The 27,758-nt window shown below is 37.1% G+C and overlaps 1 protein-coding gene across 1 annotated transcript in view; it reads left to right on the plus strand.

Moving 5' to 3' along the window:
• The first annotated feature begins 9,045 nt into the window (after positions 1 to 9,045).
• Positions 9,046 to 27,758, plus strand: part of TMEM184B (transmembrane protein 184B) — a 29,035-nt gene continuing 10,322 nt past the window's right edge. Inside the window, exons 1-4 of the mRNA XM_015817256.1 lie at positions 9,046 to 9,253; positions 15,566 to 15,731; positions 23,597 to 23,687; positions 24,663 to 24,738. Of these exons, the coding sequence (XP_015672742.1) occupies positions 9,050 to 9,253; positions 15,566 to 15,731; positions 23,597 to 23,687; positions 24,663 to 24,738 (537 nt within the window). The 5' untranslated portion in view covers positions 9,046 to 9,049. The remainder of the gene's footprint in view (positions 9,254 to 15,565; positions 15,732 to 23,596; positions 23,688 to 24,662; positions 24,739 to 27,758) is intronic.

Consider the following 27,758-nt stretch of genomic DNA (forward strand, 5'->3'; position numbering starts at 1 on the left):
TTTTTAAAACACCCCTTTAAAAATAAAAGGATGTAATTCTAAGAAATAAATCCCCATGGATCTTAACAGATATTCTGAAGAATGTAAGATGCAGGAATCACATCTGAAGCTAAATTCAGATTTACTTCAGGGATGTTGTATTCATATTATCTTGCCATCACATAATCAAAAGTTAGTTCTGCTATGATGGGTGCTCAGCTGTGGTTGAAAAATTGCTGCTGTGGGATATAGAGGACATAGTCTGGATGTCATTCTTTCAGGATGCTGCATGATCCAGAGAAGATAGCAAGGCTATTGTCACAGAAATGGATGACCCATTTGAGATTAGAAGTTAGTTCCCCCCCCCTTGATATCAAGATTGGGCTTAAAGTTGTACTTCCATGTTTTGTAGTTTCCTCCCGTGTCTTCCCCCTTTCTTCATCAGATTATAGATAGAAGAATCTCCTCTTGGTAGAGACAAGCTATACTTGTAAAGGACTGAGGGGAATAGATGAAGATACTTCTGAAGAACTGAAGATTCCAGCCAATGTCTTTATCATCCAGGTTTCACATGCTCACTTTGACACCAGTTGATGTTACTTTATTAATCAATCAATCAGAATAGAGCTGGAGGTCTTCTAGTCCAGCTCCCTGATCAAGTAGGAGACCCTATACCATTTCAGACAAGTGACTGTTCAGTCTCTTCTTAAAAACCTCCAGTGATGGAGCACCCACAACTTCTGAAGGCAAGCTGTTCCACTGGTTAATTGTCCTCACTGTCAGGAAGTTTCTCCTTAATTCCAGGTTGCTTCTCTCCTTGATTAGTTTCCATCCATTGTTTCTTGACCTGCCCTCTGGTGCTTTGGAAAATAAATTGGTCCCCCCCCCCTTTGTGGCAGCTTCTCAAATACTGGAATACTGCTATCATGTCCCCCCTAGTCCTTCTTTTCTCTAGACTATCCAAACCCAAATCCTGCAATTGTTCTTCATATATTTTAGTCTCCAGGCCTGTTTAATCATTTTAATTGCTCTTCTTTGCACTTTTCCCAAAGTCTCAGCATATTTTTTGTAATGTACTGACCAAAACTAGATGCAGTATTCCAGATGTGGACTTACTAAGGATTTACTTTACTAAGGTTTACTAATATTTCACATGATTTTGATTCCTTGACAGAGGTTTTCATTGTCTTAAGGGGAAGGGCTAGGGACATATGTCTGCATGGCTACTTTTTCCTTCTTTTCTCTTATGGATGAACACTTTTTCTGGGCTCCATTGTTTTCTTTTGTTCAGTGTTGCATGAATGTGTGTTGGAAGGCCATTCTTTGGATAAATTTGCCTTATTCCCAAGTCCCTTGATTGGGATTTGGCCTCAAGGGAACCACCTCTTTGGATGAAGACTCTCCTCTCATTTATCTCTTGACATTAGCTTTGTGATTCAACAGCCTCAAGGTATAAAGATATGCTATAGTGTTTAATGCTCATATTGGGTGGAAGCTTGTATTTCTATCTATCTATCTATCTATCTATCTATCTATCTATCTATCTATCTATCTATCTATCTATCTATCTATCTATCATCTATCTCTATTTTCAAATATATAAAGAAAGTTGGTCCACCATATCTGGATTTCAAAAACTATGGACAAACATTTGCAGCAAAGAGATCAGTTTTGAGAAGAGCAAAGGCTTTAAATAAATATAGCAAAAGGGTATTGCAATGTGTATCCATTTAAGTTTGTGTTTATGCATGACTCTGTGAGAGAGAGGGAAAGAAAGAGACAAGGTACCATCCCATGGGTTTCCATATTAACATTTTTTTTCCACAAATCCTTGCCTCAAGATATTTCTTTGTCTCTGGCTTCAAGAGCATCCCCTAGTGTCGTCTTGCAACAAGATCATCAAGAAATATTTTTCTCATATTATCAAGCAAAAATAGGAATAGTGAATTGTGTGAAAAACTGTAATTTTATATTCGTTAAACAATGTCTTTTTTTCTTCCTTTCCAATTTGCACTTTTCAATCTGGTTTACTGAGCTTAACCAAAACTCTCTAGATTAGGGATTCCCAAACAGTTTCATTGTACAGTAATGCTTCCATTATTCATTTTTGTTGATTTTGGTGTTTGGATTTTTAAGGGAGGTGTGTACATTAAGATTACACTACAGGAAAGTGTGAAAACAAAGCGTTTTGGAACCCCTATTCTAGTTGAATAATATCTCTAGATTTTTGTCTTTACCATACTATATCCAGAACCAAAAATAATCTAACTACACGACTCAGTGAAAGCAGATATGTCACTTCATTGGCCAACAAGAAAACTTCCCCCAAACATAAGATGCCTAAATTCTAGAATTTCTCCAAAATGTTACAAAGTAGACAACAAATTTTTAATCCTCCAGGTTGGGTTTGAAGATTACATGAAGCATAGTTGGTGACCATTATAATCTAAAGAAGTTAGATCTAACTTAAGAACACGCTCCATTATCAGATTGCCTGCACCCTATGATCTAATGCAGTGGTTCTCAACCTTTTTAATGCCGTGACCCCAACTGGTCGTAAGTCAAGGACTAAAACCGGTCGTAAGTTGAGGACTAAACCGGTTGTAAGTCGAGGACTACCCAACTGGTCGTAAGTCGAGGACTTTCCCTGCCCGGGAGCGCCGCGCATGCGTGGTTCTGCCCCCTGCGCCAGCAGAGGCGTAGCTGGCAAGCGGCAAAGACAGAGCAGGCCGACCACCAGCTGGCCCAGCCCAAGGGAGGTAAGGCACCCGCCGGAAAAGGGGAAAAAATGGCGGACAAAAAAAAGGCGGATAAAAAAAATGGCGGACAGCCTTGCTTGGCGACCCCCGTGAAATGGTCGATCGACCCCAAATGGGGTCCCGACCCACAGGTTGAGAACCACTGATCTAATGCAGTGTTTCTCAACCTTGACAATTTTAAGGCATGTGGACTTCAACTCCCAGAATTCCACAGCCAGTATTGCTGGCTGTGGAATTCTGGGAGTTGAAGTCCACATGCCTTAAAATTGTCAAGGTTGAGAAACACTGATCTAATGAGAGGAACGTCTCTCATATTTTCATACCTTATACTTCAATTTGAAGTACAAATTGAAACGGGTGTTAAATAATTGAAACTGTTCTTGGACTTTCGCTCCAAGAACAAACTGTTGAAAGATGGCGAGCGAGAAAAACACGACGCTACACCTTTAAGCAGCCGCGTCCAGCGCGCCGAGGCCCACACGAGAGCCTCTCTCGAAGGCGGGGGAGAAAGGGGGAGAAGACGGTACCGCCTCCTGAGAGGCCACTGGTTATGTCACCCGCTTGTGGCTCCTCCCTCTCCCCTCGGGGGGGGGGAGGGAAGCCGTGAACGAAGAGGTGCTGGAGAAGGGAAGCCAGAGCCTTCGCGCCTGCGCAGCACAATTTTCGTATCTTCTGTGCAATTTCTCGCTCTCTCGCCCTCCCCTTTTCTTCTTCCAAGCCCGTTAGGGCCGTGGCGGTGAGTCCCGGTGGAGGATTTACAAGTGGCTCTGCGACGGGACGTAGAGCAGCTGCGAAGCCGCGGAGCTGACCGGGGAAGCCTTGGCCCGGCCATGGGGTCCTGAAGGCCTTTCTCCCTGCCCGTTCCCTTGAGCCCCGGAGGGTCGGGTCCCTGGCAGAGAAGGGGATCGGCGGCGGCGGCGGCTGGTGTTTGCAGTGCCTCGTGGCGGTGAGGGCACAGTGGGAAGGTGGATGCATGGGGAGGAGATGATGGGCACAGCGGCAAAGCCTGAGAGCGGTGGCCTGACTCCCCAGGTGGGGTGGGGAGTTTGTTGCCTTGCACTTGGCGAGGTGTTGACGAGCATCTGGCCGCGATAATGCTTAGAGTGAGTGAGCAAGATGTGAAAAGGTGAATGGCAGCAAACTCCTGCCCGGGATTGATGGCGCAGGAGGATGGGTGGTCCTGGGATACAACGTTGGTGTTGCCCACTTGGGTGGAGCGGCAGTAGAAATAGCCGTGGGTGGTGAGCAGCTCAGCCTAGGTCTGTAAGGGGAGCAACGTGGCACCGCTGAAAATGGGTTTGGAGGTACCTCTCAGCAGCTTGGTCTGGACTCTGGTTGTGATAATAGAGTATGACTTCCGTAGGGGAGCCTTTTCCCTATATAAATCGACAGCCCAGTTTATTTTCAGAGTAGTCAAAAGCAATTGAAATATTTACAGTACAGAATGATAACCCCGTGATTTTTCAGTGGTGCAGCATGATTCTTAAGTACATAGTGTGGGGTTCAATATGGGTACTGTGCGCAGTGAAACAAAACTAAATTCTGATATCAGTGGTTGTAGGAGCAATGGCACGTTTAGTGCCACACTACTCAATGGCTTGTGTGGATTACCTGACTAATTATGTACACTTCACATAGGACATACTTTGTTCTTTCCATCTGAGAACTTGCATGCAAATACCAATATTTGAAGGGTCATTGTTTTTTTTTAAAAATGGAGAATATTTATATAATTTAAGCATGCTAATTTAGTTGAATCTCCTACCTTTCTCACCCTCTACAGTTTCACTGCTGTTATTTCCTATTGCTTGACAATGGGAATCGTGACATACTTTGCATTCACAACCCCATATTTCAAAATACAGAAATGCCTGCTAATACCCTTAATAAATAGTATGTAAAGTATTGTGTATACAGTGTATTTCACAGCTCAGCGGCATATCTTCAGTTTTTTCTAATTTTCATTATCAGCTAAATGTAAGTCAGTCTTCTGAAAAGAGTAAATAGATACTACTGTATATTACTGTATATAGTGATCAATTACTTTTTATATCTTAGAAATAACTCTAATGGTCAACAGCAGCAACTCTTTAATTTAAAAATTGCTGCCAGTGGTATCATAGGATGCCAAGGAGAAAGAGAACAATAATGAACTCTTGAAGGAAGATAGGATTTAAATATGCATTAACTTATTTTTAAAATTACTTACGCTTTCCTATTTTGTTCTTCCATAGAATTACACTCAGATTTCTATCAAGACATTTAATCCTGTTTAACCCCATGGGAGTCTTTTAAAAACTAATCTGTAACACAATGATTAAAAAAAATAAAGCAACCTTTAAGATAGGATGGATCTTGAAAATAACAGCTTTCAATACATGGCAGATTTTTTTCTGAAAGAATAGCACTTTGCATTTATATTATCAACTTATCAAAGCTGTACTGTATGTTTTAATTAGAATATTAGTGTCTGATGTAATGTGACTCAAGTTTTTCTGACTTGGAGTTTCATTTTTTTAAAAAGACAACAGCAAAAGTATTCACTGCAGGTTAGTTTTGTTTGTCAGTGCAAATGCTGAATGAGAAGGCAACGGATTAGCTTGTGTCCAGGGAGTAAGAACATGACGATTTGAACATGTAATGCAGCATGGTGATCATTTTAATCACCCCTGTGGGATGCAATTTACTGGAAACAAATAGGGGAGGGGTGAATTAAAAACCAAATTCTATCTGCTGTATAATATTTTCTTAAAATATGTATATTAACTATTGTTGCTCATATTATACAGTAACATTTAGCCTTGGTCATGTATTGCAGATTAAGAGCATTTATGATGGAAACTATTATATATGAAACTATGTTATGGAAATAGAAGAAGTTGTACAAGTAGTCCTCCACTTACAACCACAGTTGGGACCTGAACATCAGTCACTAAATGATGCAGTTGTCAAACAAGACATCGTGTGATTGGACCTGAATTTATGACCATTTTTACTGTAGCAAATCTGGCTTCCTCAGTTGACTTGTTGTTGGAAGCCAACTGGGAAGGTTGTAAATTGTGATCACATGACCACAAGATGCTGCAACTGAGGTAAATACTAGCTGGTAGTGTGACAGTCATACAAGTGCACATCAACTATCGGTTGTCACTTTTTCTGAAGCCATCATAACTTCAAACCATTGTTAAATGAACAGTCATAAGTTGAGACTACCTGAAATGCTATAAGGCATGTTTCCAGCTATTATGTTCTGCAGCAGTTCATATATTCAATTTCTTGCATGGAAGGCTCACTTTCTATATAAAGATTTTTAATTAAGTACTGTACATATTGAAATTTTAAAGCGTATAATATTTCTCAACGTATATTTGCTCACATACACACCTGTCTAACTTTCTTTTATTTGGAGTAGCTCCTTCTACCCATATTAGTTATTTTTTTGTCTAACATTCTTGCACTGTTCCATATGCAAGCAATCAAGTTATTTTATATCTTCCTTCTATGTTAAGTCAGTTATGCAGATCAACAGTGAAAGCCTTTTACCGTGAAATTCTTTTTCAAGATAGTTTTTCTCCTCTATTAACTTATATTTTTCTTTAATGCATGTGTGTGTGTGGGTTTATAAAATGTATGTATGTAATATAGTCAGGACATTCTTTTTTTAGGTAAAAGACAGGAAATAAGTTAAAAGGGAGTAGTCTAGTTACTTTTCCTTTGAATATATCAGACGAAGGCTACTGTAGGGTGTGTCTATTTCCTAGCATCATTATGACAATCTATATTCAGAATATTAAGAAGAAACGAAACAAGAAACATCCTGCAAGTAGAGATTCATTTTCATAAACTGATAAATGGGCATAGTTTTCCTCCCCTAATCCTTCAAAATAATATCCAGTTATTTTTGAGGTGCGTCAAGTAAATGGATTTGCATCTGAGGTTATTTTGAATAATTAAATTCTCTAGTTTTAGTTACACAGATTATTTATCAACAATAAAGCATGTTGTAATAATTAGTTTGTGGGAAATAAATTACAAGCTTAAAACACTTGTTATTGCGTATTTAGTTATAGACAAGCAAGAATTCAAAAATAGAAGTTTTAAACCTCCTACCTGTCCAGACGGAGAAGAAAAGTCAATTCTATCTGCTATTCAGCACTACTACATAGATAGATGCTCCACTCACTCAAAAACAACTACTACATCTATATCAATCCAATGTCTATACAGGTAGTCCTCCACTTACAACCATTCTTTAGTGACTGTTTGAAGTTAACAGTGGCACTGAAAAAAGTGACTTATCGCTGTTTTTCACACAACTGTTGCAGCATCCCCATGGTCACATGATCAAAATTTGGAAGCTTGGCAACTGTTTCATATTTATATGGATGCCGTGTCCCAGGGTCATGTGATCCCATTTGGCAACCTTCTGAAAACCAAAGTCAATGGGGAAGCCAGATTCGCTTAACCATGTTACTAATTTGACAACTGCAGTGATTCACTCAACAACTGGACAAGGAAGGTCACAAAAATGGGGCAAAACTCAATAATGTCTCGCTTAGCAACATAAATTTTGGGCTCAATTGTAGCTGTAAGTAGAGGACTACCTGTAGTGAACCATGTAACAAAGGAAAAATACTCCTGTTTTGCTGATTTCTGTTATTAAACACTGAAGGCTCAAAAAAAAGTAATTGCACTATTCCATTCAGGTTTATCTATCTTTGACATACTCAGGACAGTGAAGAAGCCCAGATACAACTTTGGGACAAAGTGTAGAACATCATTTAGGAAAATAAGTAGGAAGATTCCCAATTCAGCAAGACTGTTTTTTTGCTTTTAGGTGAAAGTAAAATATACTTTGCAAAGAATACATCCTCTAATATCTGGTTCTAAAATAATTAACATTATTCATACATTTGCCTTTTATTGACTGATTTACCTGCAATCGTGTGATCAAAATTTCAGCATTTGGCAACTGATATGCATTTGCAATAGTTGCAGGATCCCAAGGTCACATTATTACCCTTTGCAGACTTCCCAGGGGGCTGCCCCCAAGCAAACTCAGTGGGGGAAGTCAGATTTGCTTAACTGCTGTTTGATATGACTATGGCAAAAAAGATTGTAAAATGGAGCGAGTTTCACTTAATGATTGCATCACTTAGTTATGAAGTTCTGGTCCCAGTTATGATCATACGGAGACAGGTAGTCCCTGACACCATTTGTTTAATGAGAGTTTAAAGATATGACAGTGATGAAAAAAAGTTGTTTCCAAGCATTGCTCACACTGTTGCAGCATCCCTGCAGTCATGGGATTCAGGCACTTGGCACACAGCATGTGTTTACGATGGTTGGAGCATCCTGGGGTCAAATCATTATCATTTGTGACCTTCCCAACTTAGCTTCTGACACACAAGTAAATGGGAAAAGCAAGATTCTCTTAATGATTTGTTTAATGCCTATGAAAAAAAGATTGTAAAATTGGGTATGGTTCACTTAACAAGCACATAACTTAGTGACAGAAGTTCCATGCCCAGTTATGATTGTAAGTCAAGAACTATCAGTATTGTAGAGTATAATTTCAGGTTTTTAAAACTAAATGGCTTTGCTGGATTTTGATGATGTTATTTTGTCCAGAATAAAAGTCAACAGGCTAATGTCAAAGAAAATACAATAACTACCTGAAGGATATTTTAATAGCATGTTTGCTGATTACATACATACTTGTCTTGTAAGGCTGACCTCTAGCGAGGTCTGTCAAGTACCAGAATTTTATATCTTCTTTTTAAAATGAACTGACTACGTAGATTACTACGTATTGTAGATGTAAAAACATCTAGTCTCTTTAATATCGCATCATAATCTCATTTATATGTTCTGTTTTGAATTGCTGCTGTTTGTTTTTTTGGAGCAAAGGTTGTATCAATTTCAGAAATGGATTTATGTATTTATTTATTTAATTATTTACTGGGCTTATAAGCCACATAAATTGAAGCCAGTTCTGAGCAGTGCATATCTCAGTATTTTATAGATTGAGTTAAAAACAAACAATGCACATTACATTTCTACAGATTAGTTTCTTCTGTCCTTCTGTGTTTTTTTAACTCAGGGATAACCATGCTGTGTGTATCATAAATACATAAATAAGTTGTATCAACTATTTCCTCTGTATGTTTAGCATTGATGGCAATTTTTTCCCAAAATTCATGTAGTTTTGTCCTAGCATTTTTGGATTATGTCTACATTATTTCAAGTCATTCTGCTGATTTTTTTTCCTCCTCTTTCAATTTTCCTGTAGGTTTGAACAACAAAAAATAATGATGATTGTAGTAACTGGAGCCATGTCAGTGCCTGAGTCCGATTTCCCAGCCAGCACCCCTGCTACAGCCCCTAATTTATCCAGGATGCCTGAGGATGGCAGCCTCACTGCAGTGGAGCAGCCAATATTCCTAATGACAACTGCTGCCCAGGCCATCTCAGGTTTCTTTGTGTGGACAGCTGTGCTGATCACCTGCCACCAGGTAAAACAAACAATTTAACATTTTGAATTGCTCTCCATCAACTTTATTATCTAGAAGAGAAGGAGCTTGTTTTCCTAAATGTTGTTATTCTATTAACATATCCCAGTCTCCTTTTAACTATAAGCACTGCTGTTTTGCATGATGTAATGACCTGCAACATATGCGAGGGCAATTCGGAAATAAACCTCCATTTGGTTATCAATGACAGACAGAACTTTTATTATACACTTTAGAAAACTACAACATTACATTATTTTTCGACATAATCGCCATTCAAATTGAGGCACTTGCCATAAAATCTTACAAGGTTTGAAATTCCTTAGTAGTAGTCGCTCAGCGCCAAATCTGTGTTTAATGATCAAAAAATCCCGATGGAACTGCTTCAAAAGTTCTTGGGTGCATCTAATGATGTGTGGCCAAGCATTATCATGAACCAACACCATACCGGAAGTCAGCATGCCCCGACGCTTGTTATGGATGGCCTGTCTGAGTTTTCATAACGTTTCACAGTAGACTTCTGGATTGATGGTCGAACCATACTCCATGAACTTCACTAGCAGTACTCCTTTGGCATCTTCACATTTGGCAGGATTTTCTATGGCACCACTTCCGGTGTAGATTTAGGGCAGGTATGTCTACCTAGGGATTAGCACAGTTCTGTGTTAGCAAATTATTACATTGGGCTGAGAGGATTTTTAAAGGACCATGTCCACCCATTGGATAACAGGTTCCATTTTAGCAAGCAAGTAGATGAAGCTGATCAGCTTTTTAAGCAGGATTTTACTGCATAGTGACTGGTTCTATTCTACTCACAGATATCTTGTCAGAACAAAGGGCTACAAAGCATGCTGTTTCTCTTTCCTCCTTTCCTCCATTGTGGTTTTGTTTTGCATTCTTTCCCAAGTTGTTCTACGTGCATTTTAAAGCAAAGAAATTGCTTCATAAATATGTGTTATATGATTTGGATTCTGAATTATATTTTGGTTGAACAGTTTTCCTGACAGTATGGAAGGGTTACTGCTTTTATGTTGTTCCAAATCCTCTGCACTTTTAAGAGAAAGTAGGTCACTGTAATTCAGAGTGATATAACTTGACTTTGAGCACTGATAGACTCATGGCAATAATTGTAGGACATTTTTTTAAAATAAACAGTTTTCTCTGCCAATGGAAGTATGATTTTTTTAAAGAAGAATTTGAATGTTTTAAAATGAAAATGGTTTATATTATGATTTTATATCTAGGAGGTTTTTTTGAGATATATCTTTAATTTTTAATTCAGGTTTTCTGAGTATTCTATTGATTGAATGCATACTTTGAATGCATAATACTTTATTTTATAGTAACCATTAAATGTATAGTTTAGAGGTGGGGAGGCTGCAAATCTGGCATGCGTTGAGTCTCCAAATTCTTTTAAACTGGTCTTGTTTCCAATATTATTTCCCTTAACATACAGGTGTGATAATTCTTTAATACCTTATTTTGGGAGAAACCAAAAAAAGTATTAAAAAAGAGCACGGGACTTTTTTCCCTCTAATTACAATACAAATTGATAATTTCTTAAAAACAAGGTTACTGAAAATTTCAGTATAATATAAATCAGCGGTGTATAAGATAAATAAGGCTTAAAATTTTCCAGATATGCAAATGGGAATTGAAATGGCTAGGAAGCTATGTATATTTTTTTTTCAACTTGCTTTTTAACTGATTATGCCCACTTTACAAAAATCGAATCTAGACAGTAATTTATAGGGAAAAGTGGAGGAGTATGAAATTTACAGAAAATCAAATGTCACTTTTAGCTTTTAAAATGATGAGGCAAATAGTCATTTCAGGCTGGAGACATTTAGATAATATAAGGTAAGGTAGGATAAGATAAGATAACCTTTATTGTCACTTTTTTCTGCAAACACACTGGCACACACGTGTGTGTGTGTGTGTGTGTGTGTGTGTGTGTGTGCATCCATACATATATGTATATACATATTCTCTCTCTCTCTCTCTCTGTGTCTCTGTCTCTCTCTTTGTCTGTCTCTCTCTGTGTCTCTGTCTGTCTCTCTCTCTCTCTCTCTCACACACACACACACACACACACACAGATACACCCTTGATTCTATTTTAGAATTCTTCATTATTTCTGTATATAAGGAATGCACTTCGCTGATGATAATATATTTGGCTAATTTAAGAATATTATACATTTAATTATATAGGGCTAGGTGGGAGGATGAGATGATGATGAAAAGCTGTGATTCATAATGTTTAATAACCCTTTGGCATCATCTTCCCGCTTTGTACTTCTGTTTGGTCTTAGTACATGGAATAAATAGCAGTGTTTGATTCTTTCTCCCCATTCTAACTGTCATCATTGTTATGACTAATTTCACTGCAGTGAGAAGAAGAGATATATCTACTTTTCTCCCACCTTAGCCTTTTTACTAGAAAGTCTAGCTGCTGACTTTTATCAGATAGATGTAACTTTCTCTTTTGCAACATTCCTACTCTTTTACTTACATAGGTAGACTCTGCCATATATCAATCTTGTTTGACACTTTTTAATTATTAGATAGTGATTATCAATTGTAGAACATCTTCATGATATTGAATCAACTGGTAGATTAGGATTCAGAAGTGGATTACTTTCAGACCCAAAACCAAGACCGACTCATGGTAATTCTTCCAAGATGAGTTATTTATTGTTTCACACCTATAGGCAAAGTCTTGCCAGACTGATGACTTTACTATCTACATTTACAATATACTCTGTGAATTATTAGGGAGGAGCTTACTATGATATCTGAACTGAGTTGCCATTTACTCCTCTGGAATGTACCTCTTCCCTTCATCTTCTCGCTAAATTCCATCACATCTATTTATTAATAAGAAGCTGTCTTTTATTGAGGCGGAAGTAATTCATCTTGTTAATTCTACTTCAAAATTTGACCTGGTCTTTGGATTAGGTATACGTGACACTTAATGGAATTCTAGAGTACAGGAAGGGGGAATTCCTGTTCCATTATCTGTTATAGAATTGCTACAAAAGATTGTCATGGGCACTGATTAACAGTTTTTAAAGACATTCATGGATCTGTCTATAGATTACAGATGTGATCTTATAGTTAAAGAAGTCTATAAAGTTATGTACTTTCTGATAGCCAGATGCTAGGAATAAGCAAAAAAATCTATTTGCTTCCAGTTTGTAAGTTTTCCAAAGTATTTTGTTGGCTGCCCATGGAAGCAAGATGAAACTTTTAATCAAGCAAAATAACATTTCTGTGCAATTATTTTGCATGATAGTGTTATATTAATTATATTCTAATTAAAGGGTTGTACCAAAGTTTTGATTTGAACTGTATGAGGCAATAATTGAATATTTAATCTTGAAAATCTTTCTATTTTGAATATGAAACACAACATGTTCACAATGACCAATTTCACCATCAAACCTAGTTTTGGACTTTTAATGGAAAGTAACATGAAGTTTCACAAAATGGTCCAGATCAACTTGTTTTGTGCACTCAAACCTCTTTTTCTTTTTTCAGTAGTTCCTGTATTGAAATACTTGGTATTTTGCTATCTAGAAAAACATTCAGCCCAAGAAAATCCTATTTCAGAATTATAATTAATAATCAACGTTTTTCAACAAGTCCAAATATTAACTTGCAGTGGAAATACATTGCTAGTTATAACTCAGTCGGTTAAAACATTTATCAATATCTTTTGACTTATACACCTCCATGTCCTGTTTTTAACTTTTATCTAATTTCAGTTACAGATACTATGTCCATAGTATTTAGGTTTTGGATAGCCCACAGTTCCCTTAGTTCATTACAAAATAGTTATGATATCTAAGATACACTTATTATTTACTCAGATAAATTCTTACTTTATTTCACAATCATATTTCTCATCCTAATATCATCACTTACTAATAAAATAACCTTTATGGTCTCAATCCATCTTCTATAATATAATTCAAAACTATTATTCTAGTAACTAGATTTTAGTTCCCTTGTAGGTCTAAATCCTAAATATTAAATCAGTTAATGTCTTTTAAAATCTCCTTAGCCCATTAAATGAGATTTTAGGCTCTTCCATTAAAAGTCACATAAAGAAATCCCATTTTTTAAGTCTGACTCTGGCTTTCCTTTTGTGCCAAACAGGTTTCCATAGCAGTGCCTTTAAATCCTCAGGTGGATCTACCTTCATTCCTACACATGTCATTTGAATCAAGGGAGACCATCCAATTTTCAATTTTTCAAGGAAGCTGATCCTTTCATAGTCATTAGATTGTTGGCCTAATAATTTGAGTCTCCATGATTGGCTTAGTATATTTGTCGTCAGTTCAGACTGGTCTTTTTCTTCTTCTTCCAGTTTTAGCTGATTTAAGTAAAAAGTCATATTCAATGTTGTAGTTGTTTGGTTGTCTGGGTTATCTAAATTCTCAATGTCCTGTGTATGTAGGTCTTCAGCACCTTCCGTCTTAGTGTTGCTTTCTTCAGTTTCTGTTACTGTTAGAATTGCAGATTTTTTAGTTGAAATCAAGGTTTGGTTCTCAGGGTTCTCAGTAGGTTGTAGTTGGTGTTCTTTAAAGTCCACTTTAGTGTTAATTCCTTCTTCTTCTGTTGCCTTTTGAGTTGTAAGTTCATCAGTTGAAATCTGGGCTGCATTTTGTAGCTTTAAGGTGGCGCCTTTATCTTTTAGTCTGGAATTCATTAGCTCAGTAGCCTCTAGGATTTTTTCAAGTATAAGTTTGTAGTTAAGTTGTGGGTAGTATTCCTCCATTTCTGTGGTGTTTACAGATAATCCTTTAGTGGAGGCTATTTTTGATCAAAGTTAATAAATGTCCACCTCCACTATAGAGAGTTGTTTTCATCACCCAGCTGTTTCAAGTTCTTATCTTTTTTGATAGTGTCAAGGACAAATCTTAGTCTCACAGGTCTCCCAGTCAGAAAAAGAAATTCACTTGCTGTAACAAATTTCACCACAAGATGTCCCCGGTAACATGTAAAATCTTTTCCCAAACTCAAGTTAGGCTTTTATCCGGTTTAAAAAAAAGAAATATTCTTTTTTCCCCCTGCTTTACAGATAGGTAAGATGATAAGTCTCTGTAGGATTAGAAACCTTTTGGGACCCCCAGGTATCCAAAAATTACAAGTCCAATTATTTAGTCGTTTAGTTTAGTTGTTCTTTTTTTTGTTTTCCATAGTTTTATATTTCCAGAGTAGGCAGAAGCTGCCAAATTAAAAAAAAAAAAAGGGGGGGGGAGAATTTCCAAAGGCTTTTACAGGAAAGTAGTTGGGAAGCAGGAAAGGTAAGGTACGGTCTCATCCAATTCCTCCATGTTGCTTTTGTTGTGCTTGGTAGTGCTTTGGCTTTTGGCTGGAATGGCTTAGTGATCGACCATGTTAATGGCCGATCTTTTCTTCGTCGGTGCAAAGGAGCTGCCCTTCCGCGATCTGTCGAGGGTCCTCCTCAGCGGTGGTCGCCCCTCCAGGGCGACTTTCGACCCTTTCCAGGGTCTTCCGACGAAGGGAAACTGGACGGCAAAGAGAGCACTCTTCCTGAACGTCCGCCGGCACCGCAATCGCAAACCGGAAGCCTGTATGCAATGTGCATTTGTGTGTTAGTACTATATTGAAACTATGCATTGTATAGTGATTGATCAGGTTGTAAACTGTATCTAAATAGTCTGATAGTGAAGCTGTTTGACTTTAGTATCCTTATCTTGTATTAGAAGTCAGAATTTTGTGACTAATCATAGATTGCATCCTATTAGATTAAAATATGTGCATGAGAGGGTATACTTTGAAATTAAAATTAACCCCATTGGAAAAGAATCTCATTAAAATTCCCAATTCTTTTTTTGTAACATTGAATTGGCAAAATTCCTGTTTTGTGGTATCACTGGAATTTCACTGAAAATAAAATTTACATCTTCATGTTATATGAACTGCAGGACTTGTTTTTTTTTAAATTAGATTAAAGGTATTATGGAGAATATAATTGAAATAATTTGGAAGTATGTTATATGTTTACTAATTAGTTTTGTAAGTCAATCTCACAGGTTATTTTCTAGAATAATATTAGAAGGATAAAATGATGTGTGTCAATTTCAGTTCCTGGAGAAAAAACAGAATCTAACTATAATCAATGAAGATACAACTTCCAGTGACCACATCTGACTAAATTATTATATTTCAAAATAAGAAAGCTAGGGAAAATACTCTTGTTTGGGGTGTCCAGTTCTTTGAGTTTGATTTTCTTTACTCCATGATTGGATTCTGATCACAACCTCCATTTTCTCTTATTTAGATCTACATGCACCTTCGCTGCTACAGTTGCCCCAATGAGCAACGCTATATTGTCAGGATCCTTTTCATTGTTCCCATTTATGCTGTTGACTCATGGCTCAGTCTTCTTTTCTTCACCAATGACCAGTACTATGTTTACTTTGGGACAATACGGGATTGTTATGAAGGTAAGGTGCTTGTAAGCATGGAAAGTGGTGAAAAGGAAGGGATGGTAACCATATTAAAAATGATATGATGTTGTTTCTCTTACATTTAATTCTGTGAAAGTACATGCGGTTTCTGACCATGATAATAAGATATTCATAAGCCCTTCCTGAGTGCATCACATATTGTCAATAAATTTCTGGGTTCCAGAGTTGAAGTTCTCTGAAGTAGCCAGTTGGAACATTGGAAGAAAAGTCCTTCTTTACAGATGAAATTTATGGTATTCTATAGTAGAGAAAGAGATATAAGTAGATATTGCTCATTATGTAGAAAAGGAAGCTGGATATAAACTGACAGGTATTCTAGTTTCTCTGGGTGCAGGACAGAACCCCATTGTACATATAGTTGAAAGGTTTCTGGAGGCTGGCTGCAAATACCCCATGCTGCAAACATTACATGCCAAAATCCTGCTTGGATTTCAGGATGAACTTTTTCAGCTAACCCACATAAACTAGAAAGAGTCCTGTTGTCTCTGGGGTTCGGCTGCAAATACCCCATGCTACAAACAGTTTGTGTCAAAAATCTGCTTGGTTTTCAACATAGACCTTTTTCAATAAGAAATCAGAAGGAGTTCTCTCAGTAGGCGGTAGCAACTTGGGTTCCCTGCTAGCTTCCCCATTGACTTTCTGGGAAAGCCATCAGGTAAGATTTCAAATGGTAATCACATGATTGTGGGACACTTAGCAACCCATTGTAAGTGCAAATCGGTTGCCAAGTGTTTCGATCTTGAATGGTCTTTAAGTGAGGACTATCTGTTCTTTATATGTAACATTCTTTTGAGCATTTAAGAATGTTGTCATACTCCTTTAATCATCTTTTCTTGAGACTAAACATATCCAACTCTTTCCAGTTCTCTTTGTGGATCCTAGCTCTAGTCCCCAATCATTCCTTCTGCCTTTCTGAGAATTTGTTCCAAAGACTCTGAATCCTTCTTAAAACTATGTGCCAAACTAGAGCAGAATAAAAGGGAACAATTCTTTCCTAATTTAGAAATATATTGATGCAGTGTAAAAGTGATTTTTTTCCCTTCTTTGCAATCTTAGCACATTGTTGGCTTGTATTCCAAGATCTTTTCCATAAGTACCATTATTAACAAGATAACCCAATCCTATATCTTTACATTTAATGTTTGGTTTCCTAAATGAAGAATTTTACAAAATTTCATACTTTTTAGGACATTTCTCCAATGAATGTGAAATATTTATTTATCAAATTTGGAGACCATCCATTTCACTCACAGAGCAACAACAATAGGGTTTTAGATATTCCCGTATCTGCAAATGTTATGAGCATTTTCTCCATTAACATTGTATTTATTTATTTGGTTTACATCCTGCCTTTTGGTCACCCTATGGCCAACGCTGTAGTCAAAGGAGAAAGATTGCAATTATTTATATATGTTTTAAGGATGGATTTTTTTTCTAAGTTCAGTATTGGGCCAAAAAAACCCACCCCATTCTAGAAAACATTGAACCAGAGCATCAGCTAGTTTTTTTCAGTATTTCAGGAATCCAGTAAATCTGGAAATTTTAAGTAATTGAAAATAAATAAGCATTCCCTGACCGTGTTTGTATTAACTCAAGCTTCAGGCCTGCCCTTTCTTTCTGTTGTAATATCATAGTGGATCATGTGTGATTTGTTTGTAGAAGATTGAATTAAATAGCAACCAAAAACTCTACCTTTTCTTTGTTTCTTTTACCTTTTGCTATCATCATTGAGCAACTAATATACTAATTCATTCTTGTTTTATTTTGAACATAACTACAAATGCTCACCTTTTTTATATTCACTGCCTCCTTTGCTAAGCTGAGCTCATTATGAGCTTTCTCTTTCCAGCTGTACAATTCTAGGCTTCCTATCTTCCTTTATGACCCAAAAAATGTCATCCTCTTTTCAGTCCCTATTGTTTCTTGCTTTCAAGTCTGCCGTAAGCTTTTTGTACAGCGACTCCAGCTTCTTTATGTTCTCCTCTGTTATTCAAGTTATTTATAATTGTGCTTTTAATGCCTCTTTCTTTAGGAACTTCTACCCAGTGTAGGACTCCTTTTCCCACCAGTTTCTCCTATCATAGGTTCCTACTTATCGTTTGTCTGAATTAAATAACATTCACTTTTTGGAAGTCCATGATACATATTAGATGGTGGTCAGTTTTAGTTCCCCTTAAAGTCAAAATCTCCCTTGAATGTACTTAACTCAAGTTTCCTTAACTAGCTCTTCCTTAATGATTAGTTTTAGACCAAGAATCCTGTTGGGCCTTTCTCTAAACTCTGGAGCAGTAAATTGACATAAAAAACCCATCAATCTAAAAATAATGTATTTGTATTCATTATCTTCCTCAGAAAAAACATCGCTTGATCACAAAACTCAAGATACTCTCATTTCCAGAACATGATGATCTTAAAAGCATTTTGGCATGACAACTTTTTTGTTCTGAAACAAACTTCTTTAAGGGAATTGATGTCATACCCTCCTTAAGTGACTCATCGTAAGAGAAAGAGGATGATTAGAAAGTGGCTAAACCAAGATAGTTACAGAGCTAGGCCCAAACATAAGGACTTGCAAAGAATCAATCCCCAGACAATTTTGAGGTTTATTTCCTACACTAGTGCAGATTCTCTAGCATACCCTCCAGCTCCAAGAGAACCCCAAGCAGAGTACAGTCAAATATCAAAGAACTGAAATGTACAGAAATACATGACTGTAGGAAAGAGCTCTGTGAGAATGATTACTTTTACTTTGGTTTTCTGAGCAAGACAACTGTGCACCAGCTGTGGTGAAGATCTGAAAATACCAGTATAAAACATTCTTCCTTGAAATCTGCTGACTGTTCGAAATACTGTTTTTGTAGCCTGTCTCTGATCCTCCAGGACTTGAAGCCAATTCATTCATCTGAACTTCTGAAGTGTGGCTTGAGCCTTTAGAGTTTGCCTATCTTGTATATTTTTCTCCTTTCTGTAATTATGCCATATTCCTTTATTTTAGGGTTTGGGAGTATGCTTTTTTGCTTGGACCACTTGGGATGAGATAAGACAATCTTGGTTTCACAAGAGACTATGAAGGATCCCAAATTCTTTATTTTAGAGAAATATGGAGTCCTTCATACTAGTAACAATTCACTGGAATATGATACCTGATATACTCAGCCTGGGAAACAACAGGTAAATTTGAGCCAGTGATATATTCTCTCTCCAACCTACATCACAGAGTTATGTTCAAATAAAATGAATACAGTTTTTTTGTAAGTTTTCCTAAGCCTCCTGCAAAAAGGCAGGATTTAAATCAAGTGCACAATCAGAAATTATTTTTGTTTGGTTGAGTATTCCCACACCTATCCATTACTGTATGTATAAATACAAAGTCATAGGAAGAAGCCTGTTGTTCTGTAGATCTCGTCTCTTAGCAACAGCTATTATTCCCTTTGCTTCGCTTAGGGAGATTGCAAACATCATAACATCTGCTTGGAGGGTCAGTTTACATTCTAAAATTTGCCATTTTGTCCAGTTCAATATCCTGTGTGTTAATGGTGTTTTATTTCCCCTCCCTTTCTATGTTTTCTGCTCATGAACTGTTCAGAACTATTACTAGAAAAAGCAAGAGCAGACGAAACGAATCTGTTTTCATTTCAAAGGAGATTTTTTTATTTTGCCATGGAAAGACTGCCCTTATACAAATGTTAATGAACACATTTAGTACTTAATATTCATAATATTTACACAAACCAAATGTATTCTGTTCTTCATACCACCTTCCTCCCCATCACTTTTTTGTTTTTTCTTAATTTGGTTAACATGGTCTGATGATAGTGATTTGATGACAAATATTTTCTAGAATTTGTAAATAATAAGCATATTTGATAATAAAAATATTGCGGCCAAGGTACTTGCAGACATTTCCATGCAATCTTATATATATCTTCTTGGAACTTAATTCCTTTCTGGGTAAAATGGACATACAATTGTTGTATCCTGTTGTAAACACCTTGTGATGGACTACTGCTTTTATATTGTTTGTTATTTATAAATAAATACATTATTGTAAGTAATTTCTACTTTATAGGAGGATAAAGGAGATAGGCTCCTGGACAGCATGATTTCTTGATATCTGTAGATGAATTTTCTAGGTTGAACCAAGGTTTTGGTCACAATTAGAAGACATTTACAATCCATTAAATCATACAGAATTCTCCAACAAAGAATTGAAGAGGAGGCTGCTCAGAATAAACATTAATATTATTTGGATTAGTGTAACTTGAAACTTAGAAGAATATATCTTTATGGCAGTAACAAGCATTGAATGTTGAATTTTTAAAAAGTGCCTTGCTTTATTCTTCATTTATTGTACAACAATACAATAATTATATTAGGTGGGTTCTCTGAGCCAAATGTGCAGGCATACAAGGCTTAAATCTTTTATCGTCCCCAAGAAAATACTTTTCTCCTTGCTATTACTAGTTTGAGGAAGAAGGCACCTTAAAGTTCTTCTAGTCCAATCCCGTGCAAGAGGCAGGAGACCTTATTGCACACTGGAAAAGTGGTTGTCCAGTCTTTTCTTGAAGATCTCCAGGGATAGAACACCCACAACTCTGGATGAAAAGCTATTCATTAATTGTTCTTGCTATCAGGGAATTTCTCCTTAGTTCCAGATTGGATCTTTCTTTAACCATTGCTTCTTGTCCTGCCCTCAAGTGTTTTGGAGAATAAGTTGACCTCCTCCTCCTTGTGACAGTCCCTCAAATACTGGAAGACAGCCATCATGTCACTCTTAATTCCTGTTTTCATTAGGCTAGACATACTTAGTTATCTTTACTGTTCATCATATAGTTTAGCTTCTAGACCCTTTATCATCTTTGTTGCTCTTCTCTTCACTCTTTTTAGGGTCTCAGCACCTTTTTGTATTGTGGCAAGTAGAACTGGATGCAGTATTCCAAGTGTGGCCTCACTAACGTAATATAGAGTGGTATTATCACTTCACATTATCTTGTTGCTATTCCTCCGTTAATGCAACCTAGGACTATATTGGCTTTTTTGGCAGTTGCAGCATACTGCTGGCTCATACCTAAGTGATAGACAACTAGGATACCAAGATTCCTGTTTATGATGTCTCCCTTGGACAACTCCTCTGACTTTTCCTCAGAGGCCGGCTCAAGGGTGGAAGAGCTCATTGCTGGCACCTCAGGGACTGGGTTAATTAATGACCCTGAACGGCCAGCCAAAAGAGATTTACAGGAGATTTCAGCTGAGGACAGCTTTCAGGGGTGAGTGGTCAGTGAAGAGGAGGAGGAGCTGCCTTCCATGGTAGATCCAAGAGCACGTAGAGCAAAGAGAGGAGCAGCGGAGATCTGCCAGATTACTCAGGAGAAGACCCCGCCCATCTTGATGGGCTACACTGGAAAGCTATTTATCAAGGCAGGCAGAGGGAGGCATTGCTGGGAACAACGTGTTTGGTTTATGGTTGTGTGTTCCTTGTGCTTCCAGCTTGACTTTGTGCCTTGGAGACTCTGAACTTCTCTTGCCAAGTGAGCTCTTGTGGGTGTATTTCAGTTTGGCCTGGTGGAGTTAAGTTTTGTTGGTGGACTTATTTGTTGGAGCAACATTCCATTTGTTTTGTGGACTATTGTCCATTGCTGGTGGGTTAACCTTGGCCTGGATTTATTGGGAACAGTTCTGAGGCTGGGTGAAGGGAATTGCTGGGCAACAGTAATAAACTCTCCAAAACCACACTTTGTGCGTTTGTGAGTGAGTGGGGCAGCACACTGTCACAGTTACTACAGTTAAGCCAGATGCCGCCCGTTCTATGCCTGTTCATTTGGTTTTTCCTACCTAAGTGCAGAACCTTGTTAGAGCCCAGTGCTCAAGATCCTTCTGAATCTTAAGTCTACTACTAAAGTATTGGCAATTCCTCCCAGTTTGGTGTCATCTGCAAATTCGATGAGTTCCCCTTCTCTACCCTCATCTAAATAATTTATAAAGATGTTCTTCAACACTGGGCCCAACACAGTACCTTGAGGTACTCCACTGCACGATTCCCTCCATGTAGATGTAATTCCATTAAGGACTACATGCTGAGAGTGCTTGGTCAGCCAAGTGTGAATCCATTTGGTGATGGTATTATGTATCCCATATTGTTCTATCTTACCAAGAAGTAGGCTGTGGTCTACTTTGTTGAATGCCTCACTGAAGTCTTAGTAAACTATATCTGCAGCATTTCCCTAATTTAGTCTAATTTAGTCACTTTATCAAAGAAGGCAATAAGGTTTGTCTGGCATGATCTGTTTTATCTGCAATTCAGTATGCTATATGATAGTTGAAATATTCAGCAATAGTCTGTTGGCAAACAGTAAATTGGGCAAAAATACATTGGGAAAATTACCATCGCTTAAATACTGGACAAATAAAATAGACTCCAAAAAAGGAATGACTCTATCTTTGTTTTGGATTATTTGAGAAGGTATCTTGTGTTAAATTAGCATATGTTGTTAGAAGTTTATTATTTCATAACAGCTTATTCAGTAAACTAAGTCTAAAGCAAATTATACTGTTGATACCACTATGTGACATTTCAGATGCTGAAAGGCCTCATGTATGTATTCTCAATAATTTTGAAAATAGACATGCAAGCTGTTATAATGGGTAGGTGGTAGCATCTAGTCCCTTTGGATGAGAAACAGATTTGAATTATATTATGAGTGGTGTGAAACTACTATTGTTCTAGGTAAGCAGAAACTTGTACTGTTCTCTTTATAAGAACTTTTAAATGCTATGTTAGCATTCTGTGTTATTTGGAATGTGATAATTGGGCTAAAATACGCTATTTTATCCTAAAGGTAGATTTTTATTATTTTTATGAGCAAGCTGGTTAGTATTTGGATAAGAAATCTTGTTAAGTCACTTCTTCACCGAACATACTAACAATTTCACAGACACTAGGGAGCACTATGATTCTAAAAATATGTTTAGATTGCAATGAAAAAGACATCTGAACATGTGACTTGTTAAATGCTGCAGTTTTTCTTTTGGTTATAGAGAACTTTCTAAAAGAACAAATCAATGCTCAGAATTCATAACTAATTTCAAAATGGATGGTTTGACAGTGTAACGTTGGATCATGAGTATAATGTACCGTATATCCTTGCTTGACTAGTTAAGTACCAGTTATCTAAAATTCTGATCTGGATTTCTTTTTAGAGAGCATAGAGATCACTGTCTGTAGAATCTGACTTGCTTGCTGAAGGTGCTTCAGTCAGAATAACTTTGAGATAAATTTTGTCTAATGGAAGAATTAGTTAATTGTTTTCTAATTTCATTTAATGATCATTACATACATGGATGTATGTATTATGAAATGCTGTATTGGTTTCCTTACTGCTTTTTTCCCACCATTTCTGTTTACTCTGCTAGCTCTGGCAACAAGCAAATAATTTTTTCTTGAACAATTTATTTGCCGTAGCTGCCAATAATGGCTTTTCTGTTTTTAGCCGCATCCATCATATCTCTAAATCATTTTAATGAACCATTTAAAAAAGCACATCCCATTATTGAAACAGCAGATTTTAAAAAATCACAAGCCCATGCAAAAATCATCAAGGGCATTTTTCAAACACTCATTCTTACAGTGACCTCTTCTTACAATGACATTTTGCTTATACTGAGTGATATTTTACTAGCTTAATATGTGCTTTTCTTTCTTTCTTTCTTTCTTTCTTTCTTTCTTTCTTTCTTTCTTTCTTTCTTTCTTCTCTCTCTCTCTCTCTCTCTCTCTCTCTCTCTCTCTCTCTCTCTTTCTCTCTTTCTCTCTCTCTCTTTCTTTCTCTCTCTCTCTCTCTTTGCAGCTTTTGTCATCTATAACTTCCTTAGCCTCTGCTATGAATACCTAGGTGGAGAGAGTTCCATCATGTCTGAGATTAGAGGAAAGCCTATAGAGTGAGTATTTGGTATCTAAATATATACATATGCATACTTTGTTTTACAACTGCAGAAGATTTGAAAGAGATGCTTTGTGCCATATGGATTATGAAGGAAGCACTCACTTTGAATGGTTGAAGAATGTTTGTCTTTTGCAAGGCTTGTACAACTGAAAATTGTTCCAACTCTTGCAAAGGATGCAGTTGCTTTAATGATTTGAAAAGAGGTGCTTCATTTATATTTCCATGTTTTCTAAAGCACTTCTTTCAGATGCTTTGCAACATAATCATTCTCTATTTGGTGGGAGAAAGACTAGACAGATATCAATTATACCATTTGTTCTATCTCTTCTACAAGGAGCACTCTACAAGAAGATGGTGATTTATATTTATAATTGCAACTCTTGTGATATATAGAAAGTATAAAATATATAAGGAATCCAAAATGAAAAGAAACTAATAATAAAAACTAAAACTAAAAACTGATATTGAATAAGATTGGTTCACCATATCAATATTTGCATTCAGCTGGTTGATTAATTGGATTGAATTGTAATATTAGTAGCCTTTTTGTTCTTAACCCGGCCAGAATTTAATTTTAAGCATTCAGTATCCAACACCATTTCTGTCTCTGTCTCTGTTTCTATTTCAAATTAACATTGAAATTAACAGGTTCCACACAGAGAACTTGTGGAATTTGCAGTACTCCAGAAATACAAATAATATAGTGTAGCTCTGTTGAAATTAGTGAGAGTTCTATCTTAGAGCAGTGAAAGGAGTATTGAATCTTCCAGATTTAATTTGGCGTGAAAAGCATGGTGAAAGAAATGTTTGTGTGCCTGTTTTATTTGCTGCTTTGACAGATTTTACTTAAAAGAGGTACCATATTGTCATTCGCTTGTTATATGCATAAACATATATTTATTTTATTAAGCCAAATTCCACATAAAATTCTATTTTGTTCTAATTTGACATACTGCTCTGTTGCTTTTAGGTCCAGCTGCATGTATGGGACTTGTTGCTTATGGGGAAAGACATACTCGATTGGTTTTCTGAGATTTTGTAAACAGGTATGGATTGACAATATCAGACTGAAAAACTGAGTACTATCACAGTGATTTTCTTTTCCCCTCCATGGCATATTTCAAAGGGGGATCTCTTGAGATTCTTTAAGATTTATCTCATTGCAAGAGGTTTGACGTCAGTGTTGATTAATATGAGTGGATGTATCCAGGATTTTTTTTTAAATTTTAATTTCATTTTAATTTCAAATACAAATAGTTATGGGAATTAGTCCTCCATTTGTGACAACTTTAAAAATTAGAACTAGGAAAAAACAAAATTATGTAGTTCCCATTTAAACCATGAGTTTGTGGCAATGAACTGCGACTTATGGAATAGGAAATTATAAATTGAAATCTCACTAGCTCCACTGATGTGAGCTATCACTTCAGTTTTCGGCCAAGAGCCTTGCAATTGAAGAAACTTTTTTGGTATATAATTTTATTAAGAATTTTGATTATAATAATACAAACTAATACAGTGGTTCTCAACCTGTGGGTCGGGACCCCATTTGGGGTCGATCGACCATTTCACGGGGGTCGCCAAGCAAGGCTGTCCACCATTTTTTTGTCCGTCATTTTTTTGTCCGCCATTTCCCCCCCTTTTCTGGCGGGTGCCTTACCTCCCTTGGGCTGGGCCAGCTGGTGGTCGGACTGCTCTGTCTCTGCCGCTTGCCAGCTACAGCTCGGCCGGCGCAGGGGGAGGAACCACGCATGTGCGGTGCTCCCGGGCAGGGAAAGTCCTCGACTTACGACCGGTTGGGTAGTCCTCGACTTACGACCGGTTTAGCCCTCGACTTACGACCGGTTTAGTCCTCGACTTACGACCGGTTGGGGTCGCAGCATTAAAAAGGTTGAGAACCACTGAACTAATACAAACTAAACTTAAAAGAAAGTAAAAAGTTCATGGAAAAAGAAAAAAGAAGAAAGGGAAAAGTAAGAATATAATAAAGAAAGAGAATATATATATATAAAGAAGTGACTTCCAATAACAACAAATGTATAACAAATTTAGTAACTTAATAACTTTTCACCTTCTCTAAAGTTATAAACATTTATCATCTTCAGTACAGGTATCAGCAGAAAGTCCAAAAAAGTAGCCGAAGTAGTAGTAGTAGTAGTAGTAGTAGTAGTAGTAGTAGTAGTAGTAGTAGTAGTAATATAATACCATGTTTCCCCAAAAGTAAGGCCTACCCCGAAAATAAGCCCTAGCTTGATTTGGGGGGAGGCTAATATAAGCCCTACCCCAAAAATAACCCCTAATTTTGGGACACCTAAAAATCAAACTAGGACAGGGGTATGGTGTGGATCTGCCTCACAGCCAGGCCTTTCCTTGCCGGCCTACTTCTTCTGCGGCGTCTTCTGCAGCCAGGCCTGCTTTTCTCAGTCACAGGCCTTTCCAGAAGGCCTGTGCAGCCAAGAACCGAGCTATGAATTCAATCCATAGCTCAGTTCTGCAAGACTTCTGCAGCCGAGGACCGAGCTATAGATTGAATCCATAGCTTGGTACTCAGCTGCATAGGCCTTCCAGAAAGGCCTGACTGTAAAATGCAGGCCGGAATGCAGCTACAGAAAGCTGCTCCTTTGGCCCCAGAAGAAGTGGACCGGCTGGGCAGGGCTGTTGGTGCCAGAAGCGAGTAAGACATCCCCCGAAAATAAGACCTGGTGCCCCACTACACATTTTTCCCTCCATGTAGATGCATTTCCATTGAGGACCACACGCTGAGTATAGCCGGTACGCTGAGTACGGCTGAGTACAGCATATCTTATTTTATGTTCAATAAACCAACATTCTATTCTTTCCTTTTGCTTTTAGCAGTCTTAATCTTTAGTTCATTCAAACTTTGCTGTAGGATTTGATTCCTTTTCATTACTTATTTGTCCCATTGCACAGAATTTTTTAGTTTCTTTTGTAGATCCCGTGAAACATCCTTTTCTGAATCATTCTCTTTGCCTGTCAGTTATAAATCCAGTATTGATACCATCTCTTGTTTTGTCAGATAAAATTTGTTTCACATCTGACATTTCTTCAATAATATTTTTGGACATAATCCATCCATAAAAGAGACATTAATACTGGCATTATTGATATTGTAGGTACTGTTTTCTGATTTCATTCTTCAAAAATCTCTTCAGTGCTTTTATTGTCATAACCATTTTTCAAACCTATATATCTTTCCTCTACCTTAGACTCTTCTAGTGTTCTGTTTTTGAAATTATGAAATTGTTTATTTGTGCCTACCGGTATATCTTATAAAAATCAAAACAGATCTATTTCCCACAAGGAGCAACTTGTATCTTATAATTATTTCCAAATCGTATTGTAAATGTTTCAATGTTCCAATTTTATTTGGACCTTTGGTCTATTTAAAACTCTCTAAGATATAAATTTAGTTTATTTCAAACTCTTTAATTTCTTAAGCTTATAATTCAAGTTTTCTTTCATTCAGGATTAAAGGTAGATTCATCTGGCATGTTCAAACTTATTCTGAAAGTCATTAATAACTTAGAAGTAGTTAATGAGTGATTTTTAAAAGTGATTAGAAAGTGAGGTTTGCAAACTTCATGTCCTTTAAAAGTCTCTGTGCACTTGTGAGCAAGATGGCTAATCCCATCATCTCCTGACGCACAAGCCCATAAAAAATCATCCTGAAATCTCTAGCGTGGGTAGCAGCGGCCAAAGCATATGTGGTGACCTCCCATCGTCTCCTTATCTAGAGAGGTTCCAATGAAGAGGTCTACTTACCACTTCCTTGGTCCTTTCTACAATTGTTGGCTTCACTTTTGTAGAGACATCTTCAGTTCGCTCTACCTCCTCCGGAAGCTTCTAGCAATAGAAGAAGCTGACTTGCTATTTCACTGAAAAAATAAAGAGACTTGTGCAGGAACAATAAGTGAACTAAATATCAGGATGGTTGTTCTGAAATAATGGTTCATTTTAACCAAATGATATGACAGATATCCATTTCAAAATAATAATAATAATAATAATAACAACAATAACAACAACAACAACAACAATAACAATA

Source organism: Protobothrops mucrosquamatus, unplaced genomic scaffold, assembly GCF_001527695.2.
Source record: "Protobothrops mucrosquamatus isolate PMUCROS unplaced genomic scaffold, P.Mucros_1.0 scaffold569, whole genome shotgun sequence".
NCBI lineage: Eukaryota > Metazoa > Chordata > Lepidosauria > Squamata > Viperidae > Protobothrops > Protobothrops mucrosquamatus.